The sequence below is a fragment of the Zeugodacus cucurbitae genome, chromosome 3 (assembly GCF_028554725.1).
Source record: "Zeugodacus cucurbitae isolate PBARC_wt_2022May chromosome 3, idZeuCucr1.2, whole genome shotgun sequence".
NCBI lineage: Eukaryota > Metazoa > Arthropoda > Insecta > Diptera > Tephritidae > Zeugodacus > Zeugodacus cucurbitae.
Window position 1 is genome coordinate 10,661,251 of NC_071668.1, and position 23,697 is coordinate 10,684,947.

At 37.8% G+C, this 23,697-nt stretch overlaps 2 protein-coding genes across 5 annotated transcripts in view; one reads left to right on the top strand and one right to left on the bottom strand.

Annotated features, from left to right (window-relative positions):
• LOC105210851 (dedicator of cytokinesis protein 7) overlaps positions 1-18,748 on the top strand; it is a 65,233-nt gene extending 46,485 nt beyond the window's left edge. For 2 of the 4 annotated variants that reach the window (XM_054227531.1, XM_054227530.1), the window contains 13 exons: positions 10,785-10,963; positions 11,029-12,056; positions 12,121-12,308; positions 12,374-13,173; positions 13,235-13,490; positions 13,577-13,787; positions 13,850-14,436; positions 14,495-14,601; positions 14,684-15,773; positions 15,843-16,706; positions 16,803-16,983; positions 17,067-17,616; positions 17,785-18,748. In XM_054227531.1, the coding sequence (XP_054083506.1) occupies positions 10,842-10,963; positions 11,029-12,056; positions 12,121-12,308; positions 12,374-13,173; positions 13,235-13,490; positions 13,577-13,787; positions 13,850-14,436; positions 14,495-14,601; positions 14,684-15,773; positions 15,843-16,706; positions 16,803-16,983; positions 17,067-17,616; positions 17,785-17,827 (6,027 nt within the window). In that variant the 5' untranslated portion in view covers positions 10,785-10,841 and the 3' untranslated portion in view covers positions 17,828-18,748. Of the gene's footprint in view, positions 1-9,734; positions 9,754-9,950; positions 10,152-10,283; positions 10,372-10,784; positions 10,964-11,028; positions 12,057-12,120; positions 12,309-12,373; positions 13,174-13,234; positions 13,491-13,576; positions 13,788-13,849; positions 14,437-14,494; positions 14,602-14,683; positions 15,774-15,842; positions 16,707-16,802; positions 16,984-17,066; positions 17,617-17,784 lie in introns of those variants that run through there. The other 2 variants (XM_054227529.1, XM_011182021.3) reach the window with 2 other exon arrangements.
• Positions 18,749-19,803: 1,055 nt separating this feature from the next.
• On the bottom strand, positions 19,804-23,470 carry LOC105210850 (ATR-interacting protein mus304). The gene is made up of 4 exons (XM_011182020.3): positions 22,543-23,470; positions 20,854-22,483; positions 20,599-20,778; positions 19,804-20,537 (listed from the first exon to the last, which is right to left on the bottom strand). The coding sequence occupies exons 1-4, from the start codon at positions 23,308-23,310 to the stop codon at positions 20,290-20,292; spliced, it is 2,826 nt and encodes a 941-aa protein (XP_011180322.2). The 5' UTR covers positions 23,311-23,470; the 3' UTR covers positions 19,804-20,289.
• Between the last annotated feature and the right edge of the window lie 227 nt (positions 23,471-23,697).

Here is a 23,697-nt window from a genome sequence, read left to right on the forward strand (position 1 = left end):
CAAGATAACCCAAGAAATATAAATTATAATGAAAACTGGAAAACTGGAGTGAATATGGAAAATTATTTATTTCGAAAATATGCACCGGACCTGTAATTTTGAGAGCGAGTGGCAAAATAACGGCACAAACTTCGATATAGTTTTCATAAGTTTTTTTAAAAACAACTAAAAATCTATTTTGGCTATGTTTTCTTGGAAATATACGCAAAAATCTAATACCCCAGCCCGCCTATTTGGCAAATTTGGTCCCAACCGACTTTCTTCTCCAGACTCAATAAGTAGCACTTTGGAAAAAGAATTCAATCAAATGATGAGGAGAAGATGGAAACAAGCGCAATCGGTTGACAACCACTCCTACTTCCTATATAACAAAATTTGGAAGTCCATCTGATCCGTTCACTTTACAATATAGACTTTAAGAACCAATGAAGATACCGGAACAAAACTTTACACAAACGCTGCATTTAAGGTGTGGCATCACTCAATTAAAAATTGTCGAGATTGTATTATAAATTTTCAAGGCCCCAGATACCGAACATGAAGACCTTAGTACCAATAGATAATATTTTACCGAGAATCGGTAAAATCTCTGTGTTTATTTAATGAAAATCATGTGTCTCTGTGCCAAAATTGGTGAAACCGGATCACAACTTCCCCTAGCTACCCCATACCTAATATTAGGGTATGCAAACATCCGGTCGCATATAAGGTTTTGTCGAGCGTATTGTGTGAAAGACTAAAGCCCACCGTCAACGAACTGATTGGACCTTATCAGTGTGGCTTTAGACCTGGAAAATCGACAATGGACCAGATATTCACCATGCGGCAAATCTTGGAAAAGACCCGAGAGAGAAGAATCGATACTCACCATCTTTTTATCGATTTTAAAGCTGCCTTCGATAGCACGAAAAGGAGCTGCCTTTATGCCGCTATGTCTAAATTTGGTATCCCTGCAAAACTAATACGGCTATGTAAGCTGACGTTGAGCAACACCAAAAGCTCCGTCATGATTGGGCAGGACCTCTCCGAGCCGTTCGATACCAAACGAGGTTTCAGACAAGGTGACTCACTCTCGTGTGATTTCTTTAACTTGATGCTGGAAATAATTATACGAGCTGCAGATCTAAATAGAGAAGGTACAATCTTCTATAAGAGTGAACAGCTGCTGGCGATGATATTGATATCATCCGAAGCAACAACCGCGCCGTTTGTTCTGCGTTTTCCAAACTAGATAAAGAAGCGAAGCGTATGGGTCTGGTGGTGAATGAGGACAAGACGAAATATCTCCTGTCATCAAACAAACAGTCGGCGCACTCGCGTCTTGGCTCCCACGTCACTGTTGACAGTCATAACTTTGAAGTTGTAGATAGTTTCGTCTACTTGGGAACCAGCGTTAACAACACCAACAATGTCAGCCTTGAAATCCAACGCAGAATCACTCTTGCCAACAGGTGTTACTTTGAACTGAGTAGGCAATTGCAAAGCAAAGTCCTCTCTCGACGAACAAAAATCAAACCCTACAAGTCGCTCATTATTCCCGTCCTGATGTATGGCGCCGACGATGACAACATCCGATGAGACGACTCTTGGGGTTTTCGAGAGAAAGGTTTTGCGTAAGATTTACGGTCCTTTGAACATTGGCAACGGCGAATACCGCAGACGATGGAACGATGAGCTGTACGATTTATACGACGACATTGACATAGTTCATAGAATAAGAAGACAGCGGCTACGCTGGCTAGGTCATGTTATACGGATGGAAGAAAACGCTCCAGCTCTGAAAGTATTCGATGCAGTACCCGCTGGAGGAAGCCGCGGAAGAGGACGAGGACCTCCGGTGGAAAGACCAAGTGCAAAGTGACCTGGCTTCACTTGGTGTTTCCAGTTGGCGCCAAAAAGCAAAAAGGAGGAATGAGTAAACATCCGGTGGTTATATACCGTATATATCGGTTAATATGTGAGATATCTTAGCAAAATTAGGTGAGCGTATAGTCTTGGATATAATGTAATGAGTATTCTCGAATACTAGAAATCAAAGAGACATTTTCATTTTACATATCACAATTCTCAAGTAGAATATAATGTACCTGCCTATTGAAGGGTTCCAATACTTCACTTTTCTTATCACCTTGATATTAGAATCATGAATTTATTCGACGATTCTTGAGAAGACAATTTTAGTTAGACCTGGTGTAAATCTTAATCGCATTTCTCTAGAGACAGTAAGCCTTGTTTACATTACTTTTACCCAAACTAACCTCTAAATAAGCTGATTATCATCGAAAACAAAGTAAACAAAAAGTAAGGACATGCAAGATTTAAGCACTAAAGCAGCTGATTTAAGAGGACACTCTTCTGCAGCACAGCAAATCTTCGCCTTCAATGACACTGCATGCAAATTATAGTGATTTATTTATGCGCAGCAATCAGAGCGACCGCAAATCACCAAAAAATGTGCGTGTCGAGCGTAAATACGAATTGGCAGATTCAATGGAACAGAAATTAAATAAAAAAATTATCTTTTAAAATTAATAAAATAAAATAAAAAATCCAAAAATCGCTCAATCACGCGCTCAATTAATATGCGAACGCACAATATTTACTGACAGCTCGCTTTTGGCTGCGATATTTATTTATTGCGTTTAAACGCATTTTTGTTTTTGTTGTTTTTTTTGTAGTTTTTGCATTTACTTTTTCATTTCTCGAATATTTATGCATATGTTTCACTTAATCGTTTAATTTCATAAAAATATGCGCAAGGTCAACTAAGCGTGAGTGAGTGAGTGAGGCATCTCTAAGGCATTCAAATTCAATATTAGAGGGCGAAAATAATCGATAAAATGCGAGATCGGCAATATTTATATACAGAGCTCGGTAAGTCTGCATACTCAAATTTAATTAGACAAAAAAGTGCACAAGGAAGTATTATCCAATAATGGATATACACCAAGTTCATGGCGATTTTTATGATATGTTAGTATAATATACATATATTTGTATAATCGTACGCACATTTACTCGTATTTGTATTTAATTAAAAATATTTTTTTAACGCTTCTGCTGAGTCACAATTGTTGTGAACGCGTGATTTTATTTATTATATTGTGTTAACAATTAAATAAAAAATCTGAAAAGTTTCCCAAAAACATTTAATTTGAAATCTTATTAACGTCATTACGCTGCTTTAACGTCTAACTTCTTGAAATTACACTACGCGTCACGTAAAAAGTTACAGTTATATTAAAAAAAAAAACTATATCTTTAGGATAATGTCGTTTTTAACTTTAATCTATGGAGCACATTGCTTTTTCTCATACTAAAACAAGAAAAAACGTTAACTTCGGCTGTACCGAAGCTAATATAGCCTTCACAGGTGAATTTCTTTTAGTAACTATGTGTTTAAGCAAATCTAAAGACGTAAGAAAAAGTAAGGAAAAAACAAGCCCTTGATTTCAGTCGTTCAGTTTGTATGGCAGCTATATGCTATAATGAACCGATCTGAACAATTTTTTTTTGGAGATTAAATTATTTCTATGAACAATAACTCACACCAAATTTCGTTAAGATATGTAGTAAAATGCGAAGTTTTCCATACAAGCCCTTGATTCCGATCGTTCAGTTTGTATGGCAGCTATATGATATAGTGGTCCGATATCGGCAATTCCGACAAATGAGCAGCTTCTTGAAGAGAAAATAACATCTGCAAAATTTCAAAACGATATCTTAAAAACTGAAGGACTAGTTCGTATATTTACAGACAGACGGACATGGCTAAATCGACTCAGTTCAACATACTGATCATTTATATACATACTTTATAAGGCCTCCGACGCTTCCTTCTGGGTTTTACAAACTTCGTGTCAAACTTAATATACCCTGTTCAGGGTATAATTATGTATTTTAATAACTTTTAACCACGCGCAAAAATCGCCAAAAATCTCCGTAAAAATATAATCAAAACAAAGAAGGAAGTGCTAAGTTCGGGTGTAACCGTACATTTTATACTCTCGCATATTTATGAGAACACATAATTGGACCCATATATTCGGTATAAAGCTCATAAGAATATCGAAAATCTTTATATATAGTATATAAGGACTGAGATAATTCCTGAACCGATTTCACAAATTTTTACCACTAAGCTACATTATATCCAAGATTATATGCTTACTTAATTTTGCTAAGGTGTCTTACCTATTAAGCGATATTTACGGTATAAAGCCCACCAGCACCCTAATGTTAGGTATGTGGTAGCTAGAGAAAGTTATGACCAGATTTCACCAAATTTCGACCCGGATTTTTTTTAATTATCTGAGAGATTTACTGACATTATTGGTAAAAAATTGGTCACAAGCACTGAGCTCCTCATGTTCGATAACTGGGGCCTTGAACAGTTATAGTCTGATATCGATTTTTTTGAAAGATGGCACTCCTCGAATGCAGTGTTTATGCAGAGTTTTGTTCCGGTATCTTCATTTGTTCTTGATGCCTATATTGTGAAGTGAACGAATCAGCTGGAATTTCAAATTGTGTTATATGCGAAATAGGCGTGGTTGTTAACCGATTTCGCGGTGACATCAGTTATCAATATTATTAACCAAATTTCATTGCAATCGGTCGAGTAGCCAAGGAACATGTGTACCAAGTTTTATCAAGATATCTCAATTATAGCTCCCTCCACCTGGGCAATTACCTAAGGCACACACCGCTAATGTAAAGAAACCCTCAACTAAGCTAAATCGATCAATGACAGAGGTGTTCTTTCATGCCAAAAACACTTCCAGTCACTTCAATTTGTCGCAAAGCGTTACCAAACGAACGACTCAAAAAATTTGCAGCGAACTCGCTGAAGGGTTTCGGTGTCAATAACCCGTCGAATGTAGATTCTATAAGTATGTCAGACGCACAGTCGTAAAATATTATATCCAGTTATCAACGGTGGAAGTTCGGTTTTCCTCTGTCGCATTAATGAGTCAATAATTTTCATATTTCACTCTCGATTATATGCGACAAAGTAATTGCAATTGAAATATCTGTAATGACATGCATATCGGGTTATTAAAAATGCATTTCCGAAAATTCATTTGTTTTTTTTTTTTTGTTTTTGTTGTCTTGAATGTGTAGGTGTTCATATGCAAATGGCTTAAGGTTAAGCTGACGGCGAGTTTAAATTGGGTTCTTGACCGCGTCAATTTTGTCCCTCAAAGCATGCGCCGCCACCAAGGTTGCATTGTAAAAAAAAGGAATAAAAAAGGAAATATTTTGTCAATGCAATACAGCCGACTGCTTGTGCATTATAAATACAAAATAAACACCACGAAAAATGGCAAAAACAATACGCCGCAGAGAGAAGTGTTAAAGAAACAATAAAAAAGTTGCATATCTGATTGCCGGAAATTGATATGCGTTTCCATAAATAACGATATGCGAATGCATTAAGAACTCACTTGTATGCTAATATACCGAAGATTTATCTTTATCAGGTTTTCGCATTTCAATTGGCGCAAACCACACATTTATAAACATAAATTACACAATAAATAGTACTAAAATGCGTCTGACTCTACATATGTTTCCGGTAGGGCCATGCATCTTATAGACGTCGAACACGTTGAAAATAACAATAGCAAATCGGACTTTTAATGACTTTGACAACTTAAGGTGGAGTATGTCAAATTTTCGGATGTTTTGCTATACGTTAAGTTAGATTAGGTAAAGGGGTCAAGAGAACTCCGCAACTGCAGAGAGTATCACTTAGACATCTCTCACTCTCACTTGGATCGCGAAGACACTCCTGATTCGACAAAGTGCTTGGACCCGATTACAAAGTTCCTTAGTCGGCTAATGTCGATTCCAGTCACTACGCTGGGTTCGCCGAATGTGTGCCTACCGAGGTCGCACAAGACTCACCGCATGTGTACCTATTGGACAATGATCAGTAAACGCTCCAATGATAACGGCAAGATGAACCTTCCTAAGAGACAGCAGCTGGAAAGACCGTTCTGAGTCCAAACGGGCCTGAACGTCTTCGCAACAGGTGCCGATTATTGTCCAGAGTTTGGAGAACTAACTCGAAGTCAGTGTCCAGCACTCTATAGCAAGTAGACCACCGCTTGGAAACCGAATCTTTTGCTATACTATGAAAAGATTTCAAATAGGCTCGGTTGTGAACCAGAATAAGACGAAATATCTGACAGGGAGAGTAAAGATCAACTGGAGAAGTATTTCAATTCACTTGGCGTATTATTTGTGAAACATGGGAATGACTGGTTCGGCATTATGTTCTTAGACAATATAACTTGGACGAGTAGAAGAACAAGATCTAAGTTGCTTAGTCTGGAATCTTCAACCTCATACTTATCACACTGAAAGTATAAAAAATAGACATAGAAGACTAGATCAAGGCAATCAACGATAATGTAAATAAAGATCCAGAATTATTGGATACAAAAACTGTAAAATTTGAGAATATTGGTTATCAGTTACATTTGAACTTTCCGAATACTACTAGAGCTTTAAGGTGTTTAATATAGACATATGGTCGTACCAGATATATATAGAACTCTACATAGGCTTGACATTTTCTGTAATCACAAATTTCCGGGAGAGTTCATGCCTTGGAGTCATTTGAATTGTGACAGATTGAACAGGAAGGATTTGTTTTCCGACTTCCGCCACTGATTGCCTTCATCGAGCGAATGACTCCAATGCATTGTTGATGCGAAAATCTAACTTGATCACTCGCTAAAAGGTATCTGGATTTACGTTCATTATTGTAGTTTTATGTCACCTCACCACTTGTCTTCGTGGCGCAAACGACGAGTATTTGGTAGACCGTGTTCGCAGCAAAGTGAAAGGATCACGATATGACACTTCGAAAAAAATTCTAATTTCAATTCGAGCACATCAATCGTAAAAACATACAAACAGACAAACATGGCAGAGCACAGAGATCAACGCACGGCTTAGAACGGTGCAGGAGCGTGAATTCATAAATAACCGATTTCGTAATAACACTTCTAATGATATTTGAGCTGCGTCGTGTCGCAGCATCTTCTTTCATAATCTTTAATTACCCAGCGTGAGCATCAAACTTTGTACTAGTATAGAATTGGTGGACTCTAACAGCTAACAGTGAATGCTACGAGGCGCTACACATTCACCACACAATGCAAGCGAACTAACCGCCGAATCGTTCGTCTATATAATTTGGCAGCAGATGGAACCCGTTTACCTCAACCTTGAAATCAAGTGACAAAACACGAACAAACGATGCGATGCGATGTGATCGTGTTATTTTTTTTATTTGCTTTATTATTGTGCCTTTTGCCTTTCCAAACGGAACTGCACGAAAGCCCCAAATCACAAGTGAATTAATTAAATTCGATTTCCAGACAACGATTTTTTTGTGTTCACTAAATCGTAAACGGAATTAAATGTAAGACTAAAACGAATAAATTTTGAAAAACGATTCGAATTGATTGGCAGAATCGTTTGGAGTTTAATACATTTGTGGGTAAAGTGGTGAGTGACGTAGAGGTTGACTAAGAAGATGTGTCTGCGTAAATATAGCAATATATTAAATTTATATGTATACATATAACTATATAGACATATGGATATATATTATATATATATTATTATTTATAACTCACGTGTTTGTACGTTTCAATGTTCAATCTTGAGATTACAATCAAAAGTGAACGTAAAATATTTTATATACATATGTAGGTTTGTATGTATGTATGTACCATATGTTATAAATAAATTAAATGTATGCATGTAGGCTGACTTTGATGAATGATGCGATTAGCAGAAATTTGTTTACAATTCTGTGCTTGAATTTTCTAATAAAAAAAAATTTAGAAATACCTCTAATACACTTATGCCTGGATATTGTTGTAATTTTGATTAAATATTATTATTAAAAATAATAATAATAAATAAAATAAATATGCATTCTAAAGGCCCTCCATCACGGCAAAATGGAATTTTTTTCTGGTTATTGGACCAAACTATTTTTTCCGGGAGATTGAGTCATAAGTAAAAGCATTGTATTATCCGATTTCGAAGTTAGCCTTTAAAATCGAAATACAGTTGAACTTCCATAGCTCGAACTGCTCTAACTCGAAGTTCTCCATAATTCGAACTATTGAATTGGCAATAGAAGTCAAAATTCATACAAATTACCTTTTGTAACTCGGAAGTCTCTCTAACTCGAAGTTTTTTTGTGGATTATGGTGATTCGAGTTAGAGATGTACCACTGTATATGATTTCGATGTTCGAAAAAAATGGTTTTTATAATAATTATTATTAATTACAGGGCATAGTTATTAAAAAATACAAAATATGAATGTAATCCATATATACCTCTCAATTCAATGATATATTAATTTTTTCGGTCAAACTTATATGACAGGTGCTATAAGAGGTCCAGTATTTTTCGAAGAACTAACTTTAACCCTTCATAACATCTTGCTTATCAGCTTGACTGAAAAGTTGTATACAACAAGAAAGAAAGACCAATAAAACATATATTTTATATATATTGAATCCATATTTTGGGTTTTTAGTAACTATACCGTGTAATTAATAATATTTTCTAATAAAAAAACCTTTGTTCAAACTTCGAAACCAAATATTTTTTTCCAATCGTCGAAACACTTCTCAAACTTGATTTTTGGAATAATCTTTCGCTCTTTCAGCGATTTCTCTTATGTGCTGAACACGTAGAAGACGACAAGCGACGAGCGACATCTGTCAAATATTAAAATATACGCGTTCTTATGGGCCCAGATTTTTTGACAACAGCACGACTACGCGACAACAAGCTTGTAGTTGTCGTTGTCACCAAATTAAATTAATGTTTCTAATTTTGCCGACGACAATGGCCGCTGTAGAGCTGCCACTAACATGTGAAATATAAAATTATTCAAAGTTCTCCCTAGTATGACGTTATTTTGCCAGCAGAAACGTAAAATAGCTTTGATATATCATTTATAATAACAATCGATAATTTAAAACAAATAAATCGCCAATTTTTACATTTTTTGCGTATACAATTTCATTTTAAACTAAATATGTAAATTTTATTGAAGTGAAAGATGTTAGTACGGCAACAATGAAATTGCTGTTTGATATGTCGCAGCCGTCTTCAAAATGTTCAAGACGCTGGCTTCAAAGCGACATTTGCGATCAGCCGTCGCTATGTCGTGTCGTGTCGTCGTCTTTGTGTTCAGCACTTCATGCTTGACAAACGACGACGCTTTAAGGTTGTCTTTATTTTTGAAAATAAGAAAAAGTCACACGGAGTCTGGCAAATGTGAAGGCTGGGGCATCGTTACAGTATTGTTTTTGACCAACAGAACCGGCTGTTACCGACAGTGCGATACCGGGATTGACGCGGATTTTCGGATCCGGCGATTCAAACCTGTTGGGATCGGTAAGTTTTAGATTTTTGATCAAGAATTCACGAACAAGCAAAGAATAAACACACGTCTAACCTTAGCGGCTACAAAAGACAGAATAAGTAAGAAGAATATAGCTAAAAATTTGAAATTTTACCTATCAACTTCATAAAAAATATTTGAAAATTGAAAATTTTACAATTCCAGTAATTTTTTTAACACATCACATTCAAATTCAAGTTTCTGAAACCGACAAAAGCTCCCTCCAAAGACTTTTCCAACTGACAGTTGATAATACGCTTGGAAAGCTCATTCGCGACGCACGCATACAAACACCAAAAAAAGGTAAACAAAACGTTATCGATATACGTGAATTCGCCTCAAAAAAGGTAAACAAACACCAACACTAACAAACATGTTTTGTAAACAAACGCAACAGTTTGCAACAGCTGATAGAAAATAAATAAAAACGGTTTATTTACAAACACAGCTGATTGTCACATTTGACAATTGAGAAAATAAACAAAAAAGTAACAACTGTCAAAAGTGACAGTTGAGCGAAGTAGCCAGCGGCCATTTTTATTTTCACTTGTACACAGTGGAAAAATCGACCGATTGGCAAAGTGCATAAAAATGAAATTTTAGTAGCAAAATAAATCGAAATTGTTGTGAATCTTATTAAAAGTGAACAAAGTTTGCATAATGTCTGGTTCACAGCGTTCTTTTGCGCAGAAATTAACGAAGTAAGTGCCTTTTCAAGCAGCCGGAATTGTACCGGCTCAGCGCAGTACATTAGCGCTTGCGACGAAGTGTGTGTTTTCCAACTTACTTTCACCACAATTGAAAATTTTCACTTTTACTCAATTTTTAAACAGGCACAATTCATCTGAGGTGCGAAAAAATGTCGTCGTTAATCATTTACAAACAAAGGCAGTGGACACCGGCTCAATGTGTTCATCAACGGTGAGTTTCCGTAAGGGAATAGTTTTGGGAGGTGGGAGGAGAGGTGATGTAAGCTGCTTGCTTCAAAATTGGGTGGGGCTCTTGTGTGCTTACAAAAATGCGGTTACTCACCCCATGTAATAAAAATATAATTGTCAGATTATGCATATATTATTTAGTAGTTTCATAAATATTTACAATATTTTATTTATTAATGCTTATAATTTAGAAACTACAATAGTTATGTATGTCTACAATTGTATGTATTATTATTATTGTTATATATAGTATATATAGTATATATGTATATTATGACTTGAGATAATCGTTTGATTCAAATTTCTACTACTGATAAGCTTCCAGTCTATAATTATTTGTAATGCTTATTGCAAACAATAATTACGTGCTATAACTGTTTTACATTTCTTACTCAGCTTTCGCTTACCGAACCCGTTGAGCCATTGGATTATGAAGAATTTCTCACACAACACATGAACATATTGAATAGAGATCCACTGAAGCATATACTCGATTTTCCACCTGCTGATGTTGCTGTTAAAATCATACCGCGCAAGATACGCACCATTGAACATATTGTGCCAAAGGAAAATATGTAAGCAATATGCAATATAAACCTTCAAGTAGACATAATTAAAGAGTATAAATATATTTTGTTAGCGCCGAACTGCCACTCTATGTGCAGGAATGCGTCAACTGTTATACACGTCCATGGAAAGTAGTCGAATACGCACAGCGTCACTACTCCAGTTCCTGTTGTTCACGCGAGCGCATCGACCGCGGCACTATCAGTCCGTCTGCCTATCAGCAAGAGTTTGAAATCGACAAAGAATTCACCTCTTTTGATGAGAACCTCACAGACAAAAGCGACAGTTGCACACCGAGTTCACGACAATCGATCGCCAGTTTATCTTCGGTTAGCTCATGCACAGATACATTGACGCCACGCGGCTCTTGGGCTAGTTTTGATTTGCGTCGCTCCGTAAATGATCCACTAATACCGAATTTACTCGATGATGTGCCACCGGAACAAATCGATCAAACAAATGAGTCACGTCGACAAGAAGATCGACAGGAAGCGCTCTTTTCACTCTATCCCGAAGCAGATCCAGAGGATGTTATCGAACGACGTTTACCAGCTGAAATACCCATGGAACATTTGGGTCATCGTATACTGGTGAAATGCTTGCAATTGCGGTTGGAGTTAGAGGTGGAACCCATATTCGCCACAATGGCAATTTACGATGCGAAAGAACGCAAAAAGATATCTGAAAATTTCTACTTTGACATGAATTCGGATAATTTGAAACGTATGCTGAGCACACATGTGCGTTGCGCCGACGCAAGCACACAAAGTCGTGCGGGCATATTCGAGATAACCTATCCGAGTAGCGACATATTTCTAGTCATACGTTTGGAGAAAGTACTGCAGGGTGATATCAAAGATTCTGTGGAGCCATATTTGAAAGACGATAAAGATAAGTATCGCGAGAAAGCCAAATCGAATGCGGCCGATTTCTGTGAGCGTTTGGGTAAATATCGTATGCCATTCGCATGGACTGGTATTTATTTGAATAGCATATTTAATGGTGAGAATGTGGAAAATAAAGATGCTGCCGGTGCTAATGCAGAGAAAGATACAACAATTGGTGGTAATTTGACGTCGGCGGTGAGCTCCAACAGTTTAGGTGAGTTAATAAACTAAAGTGAAATGTTTTTGCTGTATTTATATGATAATTTAAAAAAACTTAGATCGCAAAGCATCCACTAGCAGTTTTGATCAACTACGCCGCAAAGCGAACGATATGAGCGGCACATTAACACGCCGCGGTTCACTGGAACGTAAGGAGAAACGTCGCTCCTGGTCACTGGATGACTTCGCAAATGTTATTGAGACTTTTCGACCCATCACGATAACAGTATCTAGTTTCTTTAAACAGGTAAGTTCTACATACAAACATATTACTGCATTTATAACTGTTTACTACTATATTTCACGCAATAGGAATCCGATAAAATGAAGGATGAAGACCTCTACAAATTCTTAGCCGAGTTGAAACGTCCCAGCAATGCCATGAAAAAATATAAATGCATACCGGGTTCAATAAAACTGGAGATTTCACCATGCCCGGAAGAGGTGAAAAACGCCTTAACACCCGAATTGGCAAAAGTCGAACCCTATCCGGAGGATAAAACGCGTCCGATCAAGGAAATTTTAGAATTCCCTTCAACTGCTATCTACAATCCACATTACACATACCGCAATTTGCTTTTCGTCTCGCCAAAAGAGTTGAATTTCTCCTCACGTGCCGGTTCGGCACGCAACATCGCTGTACGCGTACAATTGATGGCTGGCGAAACACAAATGGATGCTGTAAATGCGATTTATGGCAAATCTTCGTGTCCAGAATATGCCAGCGAAGCCTTCACGGCCGTCAATTATCACAACAAGTGCCCGACATTCTATGATGAAATCAAATTTGCGCTACCAGCGAATATTAAACAAAATCATCATCTCTTCTTTACACTCTACCACGTATCTTGTCAAAAGAAACCACAAGAGGTGCAACCATCTGTTGAAACACCGGTTGGTTATACATGGCTGCCACTGCTGCAGGATGGCAAATTGAAAGTGGGTGAATTTCAATTGCCCGTCATGGTGGAAACACCACCGGAGAACTACTCGTTCATACCGCCGAATGTACACTTACCCGGCACCAAATGGCTAGATAATCATCGTCCTGTCTTTACGATAACTGTGGATGCCGTTACAGCGGTACACACATTGGATCCACATCTGGATGGGTAATAATCAACGCGAAGCTTAAAATAATATTTGAAAGCATAATTGTGTTATCTTTTACAGTTTCTTTCTCACTTGCGATTATTTGGATTCACGCAAAATACCGCCACGCATTGGTGAGGGCAATATGGAGAATGAAATGAAAAAGGCGCTTTTGGAGATTGCCAGCGCTGAGCGTGAACCGTTGGTGAAGAATCTACATTTAGTTTTGGATAAATTGATAGAACTTTTAGTCACAGCATATAAAATTGGTGGTCAACCGATTTCATTAGGTTCCACAGTCTTCGAAATGCTTTGCATGGTGTCGGCAAATCTATCGGTATGTCTAATAATTTAATTTTTATTATTATTTTTTTGTTTTTGATATGCCATAAATGTATATTTTAAACAATAACTCTCTTCCAGATACTAAACGATGACTTGGTGGTCGACCAATATGGTCGTCAGGCGCTACTTTCCACATACGTGCAGTTTCAATGTCGCATACCGCATCCATTTGGTGGCAAGCGTCGCATCACCTACAGTCGCAGTAATGCCGAGGAGATATCAGCTAATGCGGCCGAAACATACAGTCTGTACGAAAATGTATCCATTGGACGCAGTTTGGATCGTAAAGGTACACATTTCAATTAATTTTTTTATTTCAAACATTCAATTATTCAAACATTTTGTATTCAGAGCACACAGTGGAATTGTCGCCCACATTTGGTAGCCGCGATGGTCAAATACGTTTGCTACATGAAGAGCTGGCATTGCACTGGGTTGTGGCCAGTGGCAAAGCAACCGAATTGGCCATGTCCAATTCCTGGTTTCTCTTCGAATTAATTGTCAAATCCATGATTGAGCATTTAGATTACAGCAGCGCACTGTCGGCGCCACGCAAACAGCGTTTCCCACATCAATTCACCGATGACATTTCGACACTGGTGCATTTGGTCACCACCAAAGTGGTGGGCTATCACAGTGAGGAACCGAAATTGGCGCAATCGCTAAATGCCAGTTTGGGTTTCTTCATATTCGATTTGTTTAGCATAATGGATCGTGGCTTTGTCTTTGGCCTCATCAAAACTTACTATAAAGTGCTGATATCGAAGAATGCCTCAATACCGGATTTGATGAATTACAAAATCGACTTTCTACGCATTGTTTGTAGTCATGAGCATTTTGTGGCATTGAATTTGCCCTTCGGCACGCCTTACACCACTGTATCGGCGCCCTGCAGTCCAACGCCGAGCACAACGTCGAGCAATAGTCAAACGTCTTATGTGAGTTAACGGCATTTAAATAAAAAAAAAATAAATTTTAACTATTTTTTATTTGCAGAGTTCCATGGAACGCGCTTTGCACGCAGACCTGAGCGCAGATTTTCGGCAACAACATTTTCTTGTCGGTTTGGTGCTAAGCGATTTGGCGACAGTGCTTGAAGTACCGTAAGTAGCAAACTTTAGTCGTCGGAAATGCTATGAAAGGCAATTAATTTGTCTTTCTTCTTCTACTTTTTCCGAATTACAGCAATCCGCAATTGCACGGCAAAGCCATACGTTGCATACGCAATCTGATGACCTCGCATGATCTCGATCCGCGCTATAGTGAGGTGGAGGCGCGCGCACGCGTTGCTTCGCTCTATCTGCCGCTGCTGGGTGTTGTCATGGATGTTATACCACAACTACATCCATATCTCACCGATACAAATGATCGTCTACAAAGCATTGGCTTATTGGAAGACTATCAAGGTCCACACCAGAGTCTCTCCACATCCACGATTAATGCAGATTACAATTACACAAACTCCGGCAATCGCACCTATAACTATCTCAACGAGCAGATAAAAAATAAATCGCAGTTGAGCAGCGAGAATACACGTCATTTGCTCGCCTGTTGCATTTGGGTGCTAAAGAATCTGGAACGCAGCGTCTTGTATCGTTGGTTGCTTGGACTCAATCCGCATCGTGTGCATCAGACGTTGCAGCTGTTGAACACCTGCATACCTTGCTTCGAGTATAAAGGTCAAAAGCGTTTGCCATCGCTCAAGCGGAATACGCAGAGTTTTCGTAAACCCACCGACCTCAAGGAGAAGCTGGAGGAATGCATACGTGGCACAAATTCGGCGCGTTATGATCTCATCAATAGGCGCAAAGATCGCAATTCGACGGAGAAATTCCGTTGGCGCAAAGATCAGATGACATATCGCTCGCAATTCTACGATAACGCCACCGAAGCGGATCCCAAACTCGAGTTGAATCATTTCATTGAGGGTTCACTGGCCACCGAGATCGCGTTGATTATTTTGGATGCTTTGGAGATCATTGTACAGGTGGCCACCAACTCGGAAATGCACCACAATCTTTTGGGCACGGTGTTGAAAGTGTTGTTGCATGCGCTGTCGCGTCATCAAAGCACGTTGTCGCTGCAAAATCTGTTCGCCTCGCAACGTTCGCTGATTTTTAAATTCCCAAATTTGCTGTTCGACGAAGAGACGGACATTTGTGCTGATCTATGCTTGTTGCTCTTGAAGCATTGCGGCTCATTGCTGCCGGCCATACGCTCACAAGCTTCGGCATCACTGTACTTGCTTATGCGACAAAACTTTGAGATCGGCAATGTAAGTGTGCATTACATTTATTCAATATTTATTTATTTATAAAAATTATTCCAACTCCTTCCCTCACAGAACTTTGCGCGTGTCAAAATGCAAGTGACCATGTCGCTCAGCTCGCTGGTCGGCACTAGTTCGGCATTCAGCGAACAATCTTTACGCCGCGCACTGAAAACTGTGCTCGTTTATGCCGAATCCGATCAGGATTTACAGGAAACCTCCTTTCCCGAGCAAGTGCAAGATCTACTCTTCAATTTGCACATGATACTCTCCGATACGGTTAAAATGAAAGAATACCAAGAGGATCCGGAAATGTTGCTCGATCTCATGCATCGCATTGCCAAAGGTTATCAAAACAATCCGGACCTGCGTCTCACTTGGTTGGAGAATATGGCAAAGAAGCATCGTGAGCGCCTCAATCACACCGAAGCGGCCATGTGCTATGTACACTCAGCCGCGCTGGTAGCCGAATATCTCAGCATGTTGGAGTCGCAAACGCATTTACCCGTTGGTGCGGTTAGCTTTCAGCGTGTCACGCCCAATGCGCTCATGGAATCGGCCGTTTCGGATGATGTACTAAGTCCCGGTGAAGATGGCATTTGTTTGGGCAATCATTTTACGGAGAGTGGCCTGAAAGTGTTGCTGGAAGAGGCATCGAATTCATTCCAAATTGCCGGCATGTACGAGGCCATGAATGAGGTGTACAAAATACTGACACCCATTTGTGAAGCGAATCGTGATTTTCAGAAATTGGGCAAAATTCATGGTAAACTACAGGAGGCCTTCAATCGCATCGCACAACTGCAGGGTAAACGCGTCTTTGGCACCTACTTCCGTGTGGGATTCTATGGCACGAAATTCGGTGATTTGGATCAGCAAGAATTTATCTACAAAGAACCAACGCTAACTAAATTACCAGAGATATTTAGTCGGCTGCAGGTGAGTTTCGTTGAGTCTGAGGAGAAAAAATTTTAAATTAATTAATTAATTTTGAATTCATTATGATTTTTTAAATTCATTTTATGCGCTTTTCAGAACTTTTATGCCGATCGTTTTGGTCCCGACTCGGTGCACATAATTAAAGACTCCAATTCGGTCGATATTAATTCATTGGATCCAGAAAAGGCTTACATACAGATAACCTACGTGGAACCGTACTTCGAAACCTATGAGCTGCGTCATCGTGAGACCTATTTCGAGCGTAATTTCAATATAAGTGAGTGCAAAAATACTAAATTTTTCTAACCTCAAAAAAGAATATCTTCAATAATAATGTCAAATGCACTTTCCAATCCGCAGAACGTTTCATATTCGCCACACCATTCACCAAATCCGGTAAAGCGCATGGCGATCTACACGAGCAATGCAAACGTAAGACCATACTGACCACAGCCAATCACTTTCCCTACGTAAAGACGCGTATACAAGTGATTGCGCGTCAACAAATCATATTGGAACCAATTGAAGTGGCCATCGAAGACATACACAAGAAGACAGCAGAATTGGCTGCCGCGACCAATCAAGAACCGGCCGATCCGAAAATACTACAAATGGTGTTGCAAGGTTGCATCGGCACAACAGTCAATCAGGGGCCCATGGAAATGGCTACTGTCTTTCTCGCCAATCTTTCGGATGGTGTGACGGTGCCAACGAAACATCAAAATAAGCTTAGACTCTGTTTCCGCGAATTCTCCAAACGTTGCGCCGATGCATTGAAGAAGAATCGCAATTTAATATCGAGCGATCAAAAGGACTATCAGCGTGAATTGGAACGAAATCATGAACGTTTTGTGGAGCGTTTAACACCATTTATAACGTTGACGGCGGCGCAGGCGCAGGGTGTTGTGAAGTAAGCATGTTTTTCACTAATTAATTTCTTTAATTCATTTACCTCCAACCCTCACAACTTTTTTACACCCTTTAAAAGTACATATTCTCTAGTAAACGCATTCAAATTTTATTTATAACTATAATTTCTAATTTTTATATATATATTTTTTATGGTTTTTATTTGTAGAGCCAATGCTTACATCTATAAGAGTACACCTTTAAAATGGTAATGTCACCAATTAGTTGGATATGGTGAAGTATATAATCGGCACAAATTTGTGTATATATTTTATATATATTGCTACACTTTATATGGATTTTAAATCGAAATATTTGTATTACCTAAATAATGTATTTTTTACACCTTTCCTACCGACCCACTTACATGTCTGTACCTGTGGATTTACTGTGGACCCTATTGTTATTGTAATACTCGTATATTTTTTAGTGTTGCGGATTATTTTAAGTAATGATATTTTTACTAAATAATCTAAGCCGCTCCTTTATGTACTAAGTATTAGTATGCTAGTATTAAGTTTTAATTTTGAACCGAATTTATTTCGAATTTAACACAAATGTGAAATAGCAGTGCTTGAGACTTGATTGATGCGTTAATTTGAAGGATTATTTTGTATTTACATTTTTACTTTTTTTCTCGAATTTAAAAGTAAATTGCAGAATCTCATAAAATATTTTCTTTTCTAGTACAAACACAATCATGTTTTGTATTTTATTTCTCTTCATCTAAATTTTTAATTTACATTTTAACACTCATCCTTCGAATAACCTTCAAATAATATTTACACGTTAACCAAAAATTGATTCCAAAAAAAAAATCATAAATTCATCAATTTACATTTTCTCTGCACATTTTCATTTTCTATTTATTCATAAGCATATTTTTAGTATTGGTAATTTCAATGCAATTTATACACATCACTTGAAAGTACCAAACCTTGGATAAATAATATTAATTAATAGTAGAAGTAGCTTTTTATATAGTGTTACTCAAAGAACGGTTTGTACTTTTATATATCGAAAGCTTAAGAATGTGAGACACTATATAATATTTGAGCACATTTTGTTCTTATAAATTATACATAACTTATTTAATACGAGAATAAATGTTTGTAAAATGTAACAATTATAAATTTACATGATTTTTATTAATTCCATATGCGTTATGTGGCCAACCACAAACCGATCAGCAAGCCAATCAAAAATACACTACAAAAAATATCGACCTCACAGAATTGTGAGGCAAGCAAATGAAAAAATGTAACACACGAAATTAATAAAATTGAAATAATTAAAGTTTCAATCAAATACATAAATAAAATCTAATAGCCATGAAGCAAATTGTTATTTGTTACGTTTTTTTGCGATCACAACAAAATATATAAACATGAACGTATGCCGATAAGGAATAAACAGAAAAGCACACATTTGTTGTTGTTAAAAATTCTGAACGCCTGGTTTTTGGGCAGTAGTGAAATTCTGTGAAAATACCTAGCACGCAGAAGTGCACAGCAAGCAACCAGGAAATTTCTTTTATTTAGAAAAAGCTGGCAACCAGCATGCATATATTTCCACGTGCTGTGGGCGAGCAAAACAAAAGAGATAATCAGCATTATACGAACAGAAAGATAAAACAAGGACGAAAAGGAAATGTAAAAAATGTGTGTTGTTGCTGGGCGTTTATGGGCGCCTAGTACTTTGGGTAAATTATTGCACGGCAGCGAACGCCGACGCAATTTTTGATAAAATTCGTTACTAGCAAAATAGTTACTTTTGAGGTGCAACTAACTGGGAATAAAATATCAATATTCTTTATAGATATATATTACTTTATATTAAAGATTTTTATTTTTTATTAAAGTATAAATTAAATAAATAATAATATATAAAATATAATTTAAAATATATTTAATATCCAATATATTGGACAGTAGCGACTGGGAATAAAATATATCAGTATTCTTGGTAATATTATTTATTGCATTGAAATATATATATAAAATATATAACAATTTATAAAAATATATTTTTCAAACAATAGTTCGACGCAGTAGTAAAAATGTGCTACCAAACCATCTATTTGTGAAATCTGGCCACCTAGGTCATTTTGCGCAGTAGTTATCAATTTAGCAAAAGGTGGCAACCATCACGAATTAAATTCCACGTGCTGTGGGTGAGCAAAACAAAAGAGATAAACAGTATTATACGAACAGAAAGATGAAACAAGGACGAAAAGAAAATGTAAAAAATGTGTGTTGTTGCTGGGCGTTTATGGGCGCCTAGTACTTTGGGCAAATTATTACACAGCGGCGAACGTCGACGCAATTTGTGAAAAAATTCGTTACTAACAAAATGGTTACTTTTGAGTAACAAGCAACCTAGTGAGTTTTAACTACAAATTTATTGTTTTTCCATTGAAATATAATTAAAATAAACAACTAGGAATAAAATATGAGTATTTTTTTGTATTCACACGTTTATTGTTTTTCTCACAACACAATATTAAAAATAAAATCGACAATAGTTACAAAGGAATGAATATGTAAATTGTGTAACAAGAAATAAATAATTTTAGCTTTAACATCACGCACTAAGAAAATTTAGTGCGTATACCACTTCATTCCATACTTAGAGCAAATAATAATTATTTTACAACACGGTTACAATGGATTAATCACTCAAAATTGAAGGCGTAGCCCTTAAGACCTTCGAAGAATTTTGCCTCATCGCCAGCAAATCGCATAATATTCAATTTCTCCACAGCTTGGGCGAGATTCACGGAAGTGTCAGCATTTCTTATTCTACTATCATTGGTTAGCGTATGCCATTCATTTAGATCGTTTAGGACATTGGCAGGATTACCCTCCTCACTCAACTGCTTGGGCATAATGTGGAAGGCACGCAACTTCTTAAGGAAATTAACTAAAAATAAAACAGAATTTGTAAAAAATATATAAACATTTAAAATAAAGTTTGAACACACTTTGTACACTGTTGAATTTAAAGCGTTCAGCATTTTCGGACCACCATTCACAGATCAGCCACAGGTAATGTTTCGTAGTCTCTTCGGCATAACGAAAGAGATGCGTCGAATAGTTATCACAAAAAATTGTGTGTAGGAGTTGTACGGATAACTGCGAAATCTCGGCCACACGCGGTGTTTCTGGAAGCGATATAAATAACGATTAGAAAATCACACTTTTCACATACTATATATTCAGCATTCATAGGCACTCACCGATTTTGCGGCCTGTGCACTGCCACTGACGTAATAATTGAAATAGCAGCGTTACAACGCTTAAACACAGCTTTGTGTAGCACTCACAACGAGCCGCAGTATTACTACTGTTTGGTTTCTTGGACATTGGTGCACATCTACTCTCCATATTGGATGTTGAATTAGTTGACGCGCCCAATGCACTATTATTTACCGAAACTTCACTGGCAATATTCTTGGTTGTAGCACTGTTACCACTTTGTACTCTTTGCTGCTCTGTCTCATCGTTTACCTCGTCATCGTCATCGTCCTCGTCGTCGTCGTCATAGGAGGGCAGTAATTTGTGTATGAAATCCGGTGGATTCATAAAGCAAAAGTGCGCAAACCGTATATGATTTTCACAAATGACCGTCAGTAGCTGCATATGTGACGCACTCAATAGATCATTCAGTGGGAAGGCAATCTCCAACAAACCCGCATATACCTGCAGTATACATGAATCGTTCGAGAAACGATATAGCGAACGCATGCGATCGCTGTAGAATGTGCTCTCATCGCTGTTTACACAAATTCGTTCCAAAGCCGCTGGTAGACGCGTCAACTCCAGCACACAATAAGATAACTCACGAAATATCCACGCACTCGGTCGCACAAATATAAGCTGTTTTAGCACACCACCGACTAGCAATTCAATATGCGAGGTGTCACCGGTGCGCAACTGTGGTAATAACACACGCAAGAGCACAGCAAATGCTTCGAGTACGCCGAAGTGCGCACAAATCTCACGTGAGTAGCCTAGCTTTGAGATGGCATGGCATGCGACCTGCAGCAATGCGTAGTCCCCATGTTGTTCATTCAGTAGCTGTTGTGCAAAATTTGGCGCACGCCCACACATTACGCTTAAAGCGGCAATATAACGACGCAGACTAACCGCACGCTCATCCGCATATAATTGTTGTTCTGCATGTAACTTGCGCGTGGGGCTGGTGTAGTCATCATTACGCAGATCATATTCATGATAGGGATGTACATTGCAGTACTTAGGAAACTCCAATCCATGCACATATGTCCAAAATTCGGACAACGCATTGCTGGCGGAGGTGAGCGCACGTTCATTGAAATCAGCTGCTTCCGTCGATGTCCATGACCATTTCTGCGATTGCAGTTGCAATTGCGCCAATAATGTTTGTGCATTGGCCAATTCCAATTGAAACGGTGTATGCTGTCGCTTTCCTGTCACACGCTCATGTGTGCGTTCGTAGGCATTTGCACTCAATTCCGTCAAACGCGTGTTGTTTACATCGCCCAATCCTGTGGGTAATGAAAAACCACGTAGCCGATAAAGCAAACGCGTATTTTGTGTATTTAACGTTTGCTCCACATCTTCATCCATTGGTGCATCGCCTACAACGTTGGCATTGCGTATACTCATTTCTAAACGTTGCGTCTCATCGGCGTGTCGCATCTTTAGCACCGAGTATTCTACTTTGCGCAACTTTAACTCGGATTCCTTTGCCTCCACGCGTTTTGTCAATTCGGCAATTTTTGTTTTGCACTCCGTTTTAGCCGCTTCTGTGCTCATAATTTTTTCCATTTTCAATGTTTGCATTTGTTGTTTCACATGACGCAACTCATCCCGTAATAATGAAGACTGTAATATAAGAAGATATGAATTTCCTACGCAATTACAAGACTATTTCAATAGCTTACCTCACCATCCTTGCTCTCGATTTTGGCTTTTGATTCACTGAGATCTTTTGTAAGTTTTGAATTTTCTGCTTTTAGCGTATCCAAACGTTCCATCAACAATTTTACTTGCCGTTCTGTTGCAACTTGACGTCTGGCTGCCGCTTGTTGGCCATCTGATGTTTGAGCTGTATTTAAAGCCACTGGAATTCTATTATTTATGCCATTTGTGCCACTTGCTATCGCCATTGGTTTTTTAAATACATTGTCTGTCGCGTTAAATTGTGCTCGGGGTTTTTCTTGTTGTACTTGTTCCTTTTTGTCATTCCCAGCTACATCCAAAAGTTCGGCAAAATCATCATCATCCGCAAACAATTCGGAAAAATTGTTGTTTTCTATCGTGGGTGGCGCACTAATCGTTCCTTTGAGTGCAACATTTACTGTTGTAAGTTGTTGTGTACTGGTTGTGGCATGAATATGTGGCGCAAATTCACTGAATGTAATATCACTGTCAGTAATATTCGTTTCTGTTGTTTTAATAGCCACTTGAGATTCGGCTACTTGTGTTGCCAATAGAATAACATCATCGTCGTCATCGTCCCATAAATTATTGTTGTTCACATTATTTCGAGCAGGACTTTGTACATGTATCACCTCAGCAGCATTTGAACGTATGTGATTTGGCCAGGACTGACTGGGACCTAAAGGTCGTCCTTTGTTGATGCTTACATCCAATTTGGGCTTCTTTGTGCTACGTCCAAACTCTTTGAATGGCTGGAAACGCTTTGCCATAACGATGAAAAAGATACGATAAATTAATTAATATATTAAATAATGTGTCACTTTCTCATAACGTTTATATTTATGCATATAAATTATTATATATTAAAAATTCATGGGCTTGTTAATATGTTTGACTTTGTATTTATCCCGGCAAATTTGACAATGTGATGGTGTGATGCCATATGTTTTTATTTTATTATTGACGATTTTTTGTGTATTAATTTCAATTAACATTTTGTGCACAATCTTAGTTATATATTTTTTACATATAGCAGATAATGTGCATATAATAATATACCTTTAATTCCGTTTATAAAAATAAGTTTTATGAAAAAATTTCAATGGCGAAACATAAGACTGGGTAAGTTCAAGATTTCCCACTATTTTTTGTTGACA

Coding starts and splice junctions, on each gene's coding strand:
- LOC105210850 (XM_011182020.3), bottom strand. CDS start 23,310: ATGGCAAAGCGTTTCCAGCCATTCAAAGAGTTTGGACGTAGCACAAAG. Junction 22,484..22,542: donor TCGAGAGCAAGGATGGTGAG/GTAAGCTATTGA, acceptor CTTATATTACAG/TCTTCATTATTACGGGATGA. Junction 20,779..20,853: donor GTGCACAGGCCGCAAAATCG/GTGAGTGCCTAT, acceptor TATCGCTTCCAG/AAACACCGCGTGTGGCCGAG.